Source organism: Galeopterus variegatus, unplaced genomic scaffold, assembly GCF_000696425.1.
Source record: "Galeopterus variegatus unplaced genomic scaffold, G_variegatus-3.0.2 Scaffold3307, whole genome shotgun sequence".
NCBI classification, from domain to species: Eukaryota; Metazoa; Chordata; class Mammalia; order Dermoptera; family Cynocephalidae; genus Galeopterus; species Galeopterus variegatus.
The window spans coordinates 73845-83527 of NW_007729418.1; the positions used below are offsets into that span (position 1 = coordinate 73845).

Here is a 9683-nt window from a genome sequence, read left to right on the forward strand (position 1 = left end):
TTTTATGATCATTCTGAGAAAGTAAAACTTACCTTTCCTTTTCAAACCCCCTTTTCCCCCAAGAAATGAGGAAAATTGAAGTGTTAGCCAAATGGAAAGGGAAGGTTTTAAGTTCTTAGTAAAATGCCACTTTCAGCCATCCTTGATAGTTTTAGAAGCATATATATGTAATTTCAAGCAAGTGATATTCTAATTACAGATCAGTCTTAGGTATTCATTAGAGCAAATCTCCCGAGGACTTTACCAGGAAATACTTAGCCGACTTTGGATGGTTGGATGTAATTTAAAGTAATAAAGCTGCATTTATTTTTAAATACTCTGTGATTCTGACTAATTTCCGGCTGACCAGGCCTCAATCTGTTCAAATTAGGGACGTTTGACTACATTTTAAAAGGTGGATTACCAAAAACATAGATAGGGTCTTTTAAATGAACATATCAGAACAATTGCTGAAGTAGAGAAAAGTAAAGAAGGAAAGGTCTGTGTTCTCAGATAATGTTAAACTAAGAAAGAATAAGACTTAAATGCTTGCCTTACAATTATACTCAAAGCGAGTTATGGATTGCTTTAAAGAGAATAAAATTGATTTAATTATTTTTCATTAGATGCTTTAGTCATTTGTTCCTTATAATCTACATTAGTATTAGCCTCTAACACAAGCATAGAATCTGGAAGATACGCAGCTCTTCACCCACCCACCCACCTCCTGCAGCACCCCAGCTTCCCAGAGGGACCAAAAATTACTGTAACCATTAGAGGAAAATGTCAGAACCAAAGATTTTTTTCCTCGTGGGAAACCCTCTAACGGGTATATAGGTTCACAGCTCTTAATCTGTAATTCTACAACACCAAAAGCTCCGAAAACTAAAAGCGTTTGAGGTTCGTTAGTGGCAAACTAATTTGGTGGCAAAACCTGTCCAAAAAATTCTCTGAGGCTCTTTCTAGCCTTTATTTCTCTCATTTAGTGTGAATATCCACGTTTCACTGCAGAAACACGGGTATATTTGATTGCGATATCCCGTGCCAGCATGTTAGTGGCAAACTAATTTGGTGGCAAAACCTGTCCAAAAAATTCTCTGAGGCTCTTTCTAGTCTTTATTTCTCTCATTTAGTGTGAATATCCACGTTTCACTGCAGAAACACGGGTATATTTGATTGCGATATCCCGTGCCAGCATGTTGGTGGGGGGGCTATTTTACATAATGTGAGAGATGCGTATTGTATGTGCTTTCTGAAATTGCAGTTTTGAATTCGTAGTGCATCTGGCCCTGGAGATTTGCAGGCCAGCACCTCTTCAGTAGCATCTGTTGCTCTTGCTCCTTCTGATCCTCTTTCCCACCACAGTCTCTTCCCTCCCCAGCCTGGTCAGGGGAGGAAGACCTGGGAGAGACTGGGTTGGGAGCAGCCCCTTAATGCATGATGATGACTGGGGGCCACACCCGAATCACACCCCCCACACATGCACGTGCAATTTTTGTCACGCTCCCCCTGTGCCCCTCAGGTGCTTTATTTTCTTTGAAAGACGTCAGTTCTGTCCCGAGCTCCCGTGTCCACAAGTCCTGACGCCGGGGCGGGGCTCCTGTGTGTCGTGTCGCTGCAGGTGTGAGGAGGACATCAACGAGTGCGAGCGCGAGGAGTGTGAGAACGGCGGCTCTTGCGTCAACGTGTTCGGCTCCTTCCTGTGCAACTGCACCCCGGGCTACGTGGGCCAGTACTGCGGGCTGCGCCCCGTGGTGGTGCCCAACATCCAGGCCGGCCACTCGTACGTGGGGAAGGAGGAGCTCATCGGCATCGCCGTGGTGCTCTTCGTCATCTTCGTGCTGGTCGTGCTCTTCATCGTCTTCCGCAAGAAGGTCTTCCGCAAGAACTACTCCCGCAACAACATCACGCTGGTGCAGGACCCGGCCACGGCCGCGCTGCTGCACAAGAGCAACGGCGCCCCCTTCCGGAACCTGCGCGGCGGTGCGGACGGCCGCAACGTCTACCAGGAGGTGGGGCCCCCGCAGGTGCCCGTGCGCCCCATGGCCTACACGCCCTGCTTCCAGAGCGACTCCAGGAGCAACCTGGACAAAGTCGTGGACGGGCTGGGGGGCGAGCACCAGGAGATGACCACGTTTCACCCCGAGTCACCCCGCATCCTGACAGCCAGGCGGGGCGTGGTCGTGTGCAGTGTGGCCCCCAACCTCCCAGCCGTGTCACCCTGCCGCTCCGACTGCGACTCCATCCGGAAGAATGGCTGGGATGCAGGAACTGAGAGTGAGTAAGGAGTAGGGATGCGCCATTATTTATTCCACCAGTTTTTACCGGGAGCCCGTGGTGTGCAAAGGCACTGTGGGAGGGAATAAAGGGAAGGGAGAGAGACCAGCATGCACAGAGCACTGGCTATGACACATGCTGGCACTGAACGTTCATCCTGGCCCTGACAAATTGCTCTGGTTCTTACCCCTGTTTACACGTGGGGAAAAGGAAGCTGAGAGAAGGTAATGTCATCTGCCTAAGGTCACACAGCTACTAAGAGGCAGACGATACTCCACTCCCATGTTCCAGACTCTAAAACCCTTGCTCTTTTCAGAATAGCACGCCATTGGCCCTAATGCAAGCAGTGTAGCCACAGAAGTCACGTACAGAAACTGTGCTCTGAGAAGTCAGAAGATGGGAGTATGTCTAGTCTTAGAGTGAGGACTAGAGGGAAGCAGAGGGGCATTTGAGCTGGACAGTGATGGGTCGATGGGTCTGGGGAAAGGAGGACATTCCATGTAGAGGGACCCATGTGATCTAAAGAAAAGCAAGTCATTCCATTTGGCTGGAATGCAGGGTCCATGAAATGAGAGTGAACTGCAAGGCAGGAAAAATGGCCTGAGCCAGATGATGGTGTTTCCTTCTCCTTTTGGCCTCGTGCAGCAGTACTCTGGGCACAGGGAGGAGCTGCAGGTGCAAAGGCCCTGGGGTTGGAAAGAGCTTGATGTGTTGAAGAATGCAGAGGAGGTCAATGTATTTCGGGCTCAGATGAGCACTAGAAGAGAGCGTATACATTTTAACAGCAACGTTATTGCAGGTTTTTAAGCAGATGAGTGGCATAATTAATTTACATTTTAAAAAGCTGGCTCTGTCTGATCCATGAAAAGAGATTGAACAGTATCAAAGAGGGGAAAAGGCAGAGAGCCACTGTGAACACCTAGGTGAGAGATGGTGATTGTTTTCCCTGCCCTAGTATAAGTCAGGATGAGACTAAGGCAAGCTATGTTGTAACCTATGACGTTTCATCAGGCCACATGGTTTTATGTTCCAGCAGCAGTGATGTCCTGGGTAGCAGGAATTTCTGAAGGCTGTGTTTACAGTACTGTAGTATATGTTGGATTAGGGGGGAGGCAGACTTCAAATGGAGCTCGAGACTATGTGCAGCCAAGGAGATGGGGGTGTCTTCATGGAGGAAGGGGGCATTCTACTGGTATCTTTAAGTATGAGCAAGATTTCAGTAGGAAACGATTGAATAGGACTTCCCAGAAGCAGGAAGCAGCTCCATCAGTGTAGAGGATGCATGAGGGGGTTACCCCAGCGGTGTCTGGCTCTGTTGTTCAGGAGAGAGGTCAAGACTAGAGGTGAAAGTATAGACATCATCTGCATGCAGGATGCTTGACTCTGTAAGAGGGTGAGCTCACTGAGAGCAAGAGCAGAGAGAGGGGGTGGTCAAACTAGGCCTCCTGAAGAAGCTTGGAGATGCCAAGGTGTTAGGCAGAAGGGGAGGAACGAGGAAGGGAAACCAACACTTGCCAACAAAGAGAGAGAAGGGAAAGAGGAGAAGGAAGCTGTGCAGAAGTGAAGAGGTAGTGTCAGTAAGGTCAGCAGTATCAAGTACTATAAACTCATCAAGGAGGACACAGGCTTAAAAAAAAAACAAAAACAAAAAACAGCTGAGCTCATCACCTAGCAGATTCTTAGGATCTCAAGAGCATCTCAGTGTAGTCATCAAAGCAGAAGCTAGAATGCATGTTGTCTTAGTCTGTTTTGTGTGCTATACAGAATACCACAGACTGGGTAATTTATATTGAACAAAAATGTATTTGCCTCGTGATGTTGGAACCTGGAAAGTCCAAGAGCATGACACTGCTCTCTGGCATGGGCCTTCTTACTGCATCATAACATGGTGGAAGATGTCACATGAGTGAGAAAGAGCACGTGTGAGAGCAAACGGGCTGAACTTACTTTCCTAATAAATCCATTCTTGAAATAATGAACCCATTCCCGAGATGACATTAATCCATTCATGAGACCAGAGCTCTCATGACCTAATCACCTCTTAAAGGTCCCACCTCTTAACACTATTGCATTTGGGATTAAGATTCCAACACATGAACTTTGGGGAACACACTCAAACCATAGCACAAGGGTTAAGGATGAAGAGATCTGCTGAGAAAGCAAAGGCTGTGTGCTTCATCATCTCCTTAAATTGTCACAGCTGCCCCACATGGTTACTGTTAGCAGCCCATCACTTCATGGAGGAGAAAATTCCAGGTGCAATAATTTGCCTACAGGGACACACGTAACTAGCAAAGGGAGGAGTCAAGATTTGAACCTGGTTCATCAGGCTCCATAGCCTGCACTCTTACCAGCACACCTCTCGAAAGTTTTGGCAGGAAGATGGGAGAGTTATATAAGAGGGAGAGGATTGCTTGATGATAGAGCAGGGCCAAGGATGAGTTATTTCTATTCTAGCACCGCCCAACATGCTGTTGGCTGATTCTGTCTTTCTGTAGACACATATATTTTAAGTAGTTGTCCTTGGATTTTAACCATAAGTGTATTCTCTCCCAAATTATCTGTAGAGTTAGACTTTACTACAGTCTTGCCAATCCACCAGCTAATAGGCTTTTTTTTTTTTATTTAGCAATGAAAAAAGAGGGCTTTGAATAAATGGAGTGGAGAAGGGAGTTTTATACACAGAACTGCATCCACCAGGGTGGATCATTAGTCCTCTCCTTCCTTGTGTTCTGAGCTAAGCTTGTGCACACGTTGTGCCTTTCAGAGGCACATCTTCACATTTTCTACAGTGTGGCTATTGGGAGGTGAATTTGTCCCTGGCGTCCCTCAACTTATACCAGTTGTTCATCCAACTCATCATTTTCCTGTGACTTCAAGATCTGACAGCAAATGTGGAGTCGCCGTGTCTGCTCCTGACATCACCCTTTGTGGAAGAAACAGTGATTTCTGTGGCCACGAAGAGGAAAAACTGTTCCCTTAATCACAAGTCTGTGTCGCTTTCTACCCCCATGTTACATGATGATTTGCAGCTTTTCCTGGTGATCATTTTCCTCCTGCTTCATGATATGACAGCTTTATTTCCAGAATCTACCTCAGGCCAAAACTCACATTTCCCTCAAAAGTATTTTTGGGTTGTATGGAATACATTTTCTTCTTTGTTAAGCAAGGCAGAGTTAGCTGGCGAGACGATCTCTGGGCGCCTAATTCATTTTGCACTTGACAACCTCAAGATACGGACTGATTTTATTGCTTCCTTTAGTCCATCAAATTAGAAAGTAGCTCTGGTGTGTGTGTGTGTGTGTGTGTGTGTGTGTGTGTGTGTGTGTGTGTGTGTGTGTATTTCAGGCTTCATACCGCAAATAGGGAGGAAGCATGTGGATAAGAACACATCCACACCGCTGACTGCTCTCCTACCGGACACAGGACGCAGAACATTGTCATTCTCAAAAATGATACGACGCTGCCCTCTAGAAGGCAAAGCTGAGAATTCCACTTGCTCCCCAGAGATGGAAGTTAGGATAAATATAATAGCATTCTTGCTTATAAAATATTTATACCCCTATTTTAAAAGTAATATTATTTAAACTGGTGTTGACACCGCATTGGCTCATGTAAATGATGTAAATTAACTCTGAGTGGCAAAGAGCGATGCAGCCACTTCATCCTTGTTTTACTCTTAGTCACTTCACTTTGAGCAGGGAACAGCTACTTTCAGCTGTCAGCTATTTGGAAGCTCATTTACTACGGGTTAAGGGTTTTGAATCCATAATGTAAATCACTTGATTGACAGACCTTTGCCCTCAGTGGCACAATCAATTTTCTGTTGTGAAGCTAAATTATTTTCTCTAAGTTACTACGGGTTAAGGGTTTTGAATCCATAATGTAAATCACTTGATTGACAGACCTTTGCCCCCAGTGGCACAATCAATTTTCTGTTGTGAAGCTAAATTATTTTCTCTAAGCAAATGAAAGTGCCCCAAGAAGTGAACTTGAGGGTGGGGAGGCAGCACTGGAAATATGCACAAGGTAACCAGTGTCATTTCTGCTTTCTCTTTGGCTGTCTATGAAGACAAAGGGGCTGATGACCCGGGAGAAGTGACCTGCTTTGCAGGCAGTAATAAAGGGAGCAACTCAGAAGTTCAGTCCCTCAGCTCCTTCCAGTCGGATTCTGGTGACGACAATGGTAAGAAGTCATCAAACTTGTTCCATGTTGATGTGTTCTGCTTCCCGTGCTGAAAGACAGTGGTTAGGGGAAGGGGATATGACCAGCTTTGTTTCTTGACTTGTTCATGGACTTTTGACTGTGTTCACCAGCTTTCTGGTTGACCCCATTGTTGGGTGTCATTGCCAAAGGAGCCCTTATGGAGCTGCAGCTGTGATCAGGCTCAGTGATCTGTGTCAGGGGTTGAAAAAAGTTCCCCTGTACCTCCAATAGTGAGTCCTCTCTGATTTGGTTCATGATGATCCGCCTCATCCCAAATGATACTCTCTAGCAACCGAAGTGAATTATTTTTTTTAAGTTTTACCAATGATTTCTTCCCTCTTCACTGTAGATCCAACCTCCCCATCATTAGAAATTAGTTTAGAAACAAGACCTCCTTCCTGTAGAATCAGTGGTATCTTCATTCAGATGACTCCCTTTTATGATCATTTGGGGTCATGGGCTTTTGGAGAATTTATTAAAAAATTTGAAGCAGCAATGCACATACACCCACAGATGTTGCCTGCAATTCCCTGTGGTTCACTAACTACGTGGACACTCCAAAGCTTCTACCTCTACCTTCTGTGAACTTATGCTCATGGAGAGGGTGCTAATGCTGGACTGGGTTTTATGAGCTGAGGAATCAGCTTTGGAGGATAGGTTTTTCTCCCCAGAGTAGGGGAGGGAAGCAGAAACACATACTTATAAACAGTGAGTGTTTACCATATGGTGGTAAACGAAGAATCATCCCAGTCATCCACAGAGACAGACAGCCTTACCTTAGTCTATACCTTAGGTCATTTTCCCATTTATCAGCAATTGGCAAAAATTGGATAGTTATTAATTTATGTAATCATTCTACCCATAAACTCTTGCTGAGTTTCTCCTGCATGCTGAGTCTTGTGTTGGGCATTTTGTGCCTAGAAGTACAAAGTGAAAGGGGTGTAATCCTTCCTTCAAGGTAAATACAGGAACAGGTGAGCTCCAAGACTGTAGAAGCAATCAGGAAAGTAAAATAGTCTCCTTTCACCACCACCACTGTCTCCCCAAATCTCTTCCACCTGCTTCCCCAACACCTGGCACTCCTGAGAAGTACAGAAGCCTCACTGTGTCTGTCAACTGGGATGACAAACCACGTAACAGTGGATTTCTTCTGACCATTCTCAGAAAGTCAAGACTGAGATCTGTTTGCTTTGGTGCATCCTCCTTTACCCGTCTGCAGCAGAAGAAAAGCTGTGCTGGTTTGCATATTTTATATAGAAGTACCTGAGAGCATATAGTTTCCAGATGCCAGGGACCAGCTCCAGTGATGACTGTTCTCATGGGCTCTGCTGTGTGTGCCTTTAAGGTCACACACTTGCCCTTTCATGCCTAACATTCTGGGTTGGCCCCAACTAAGGCAGATAGTGTTAGGAACTTTCATCAAATTCCTTTCAAGCCTGATCACTTATCCACAAGGTGCTGGTATCAGGCACTAAGACAGCCTATATAGACCACAGAGATCTCCTTCCTGATTCTAACTGTTTTAAGAGGCCAGATGTTGACTTCTTTCTGCATTTTACTGGCATGCACTGGGCCTTGGGTCGTTCTGGGCTATCGGTGGCATCATGTGAGTGTGAAGCCATTAGTCCTGCAAAGGTTATCCTCCATCACTGGTGTTTGGTTTGGAGCAGCATGTCTGTCCAGCCAAAAAAAAAAACTATCCTTGGGAATAGTGAGATCTTCCTCCAAGAGTCTTTGGGAGTTGCTAATGAGAAATTAACATGAGCTTGAGGAGCCACCACCTTCCAAGATTGATTTTACTGGGCAATGACATGGGAATTTATGACTCAGCAATTCCTGCTGATCATGCCTTTCAGGAAGGCTGGCCCCAGATGTGCTGCCATTTCTTTTCCATTCTAGGAATCCCCAGAACCCCATAGATAAAAGTGTCCACCGACATACATCTTAAGGGACAGATTGTGGGAAGGCTTTGGGGGTTTGCATGCTGCGCCTTCATTGTTGCTGCTGCTTTCTTTTCCATTCTAGGAATCCCCAGAACCCCATAGATAAAAGTGTCCACCGACATACATCGTAAGGGACAGATTGTGGGAAGGCTTTGGGGGTTTGCATGCTGCGCCTTCATTGTTGCTGCTGTTGTTGTTAAAAGAAGTTAATGTATGTTTAAAATACACAGCTAACCTGAAGCTATCCTTCCCCTCCCTCCCATCTTCTTTTCCTGACGGCAAGCATCCATAGTGACTGTCATTCAGCTTGTCAACAATGTAGTTGACAGTATAGAGAATGAAGGTATTTACTTTTTTTCTTCTGTAGCATTTCTTTGTGAAAAGAGTTTTCCTCTTAGAAATTTTGCTTTCTTGTTACTTTAGACTAGGAGTGATTTTAATCAACTGGCAACAGAGGGGGCAGTAAACAGATGGTTTCAAACAAGATGCTGGATGTTTCTCTATGGATTGGCGTAAATTTTACAATTTTGACAAACAAGTCTAGTTCATAATTTTTTAAATATGTGGGGTACTTTTTAAATAAAATTCTCTTAAAGAAAAGAGAACCCAATTAGTTGGAATCAAGATTAACACTAAATTCACTCGATATGTATTCATTGAACAACTACTTTGAGCTGGAGATACTTAAGAAGTCATTCAAAGCTATAATATTATGGGGATTGATTTCAATCAAGTAACTTTTATTAGTGACTTAATGAAATTAGGGCATGATATAGATGGGATTTATCTTTCTTATTTCCTAAATAGCAGTGGGGACAAATAAAAACAGCTAAACTTAGTCATGGTCCATAGCCGTTTAGGAGCATGTTTTTTTAAAGTCATCTAAAATGTTCTGTTTTACCCCTCTTCACATGACTTGGATTGTCAGTTTCACTTTTCACTTTGTATTTAAACAGTGTCTGTCATGGACCAAGGAGAGAACTACAACCGAGGTGACTACTCCACAACCCAGCATAACGTTTTTATTTACACATTTTGCATTGCTGAGTTCGTTCTTATCTTGTCCGTCTGCCTCCAGCCTTTCTGAGTTTCTTTGATCTGAATTGTGCATGTTCCAGGTGTCTTGTGTGCTCAGTATCGGACATGAAAGCCTCACCAGCATTCCTTTCTCAGCCTCCTCCTTAAGGGTTTTGAATCCATAATGTAAATCACTTGATTGACAGACCTTTGCCCCCAGTGGCACAATCAATTTTCTGTTGTGAAGCTAAATTATTTTC

General features: G+C 44.7%; 1 protein-coding gene across 1 annotated transcript in view; it reads left to right on the top strand.

Moving 5' to 3' along the window:
• LOC103600327 (protocadherin Fat 3-like) overlaps positions 1–9493 on the top strand; it is a gene marked incomplete at its 5' end in the record, with an annotated part of 83038 nt that extends 73545 nt beyond the window's left edge. Inside the window, 4 exons of the mRNA XM_008584597.1 lie at positions 1601–2256; positions 6329–6442; positions 8690–8749; positions 9363–9493. Of these exons, the coding sequence (XP_008582819.1) occupies positions 1601–2256; positions 6329–6442; positions 8690–8749; positions 9363–9493 (961 nt within the window). The remainder of the gene's footprint in view (positions 1–1600; positions 2257–6328; positions 6443–8689; positions 8750–9362) is intronic.
• Positions 9494–9683: the final 190 nt, after the last annotated feature.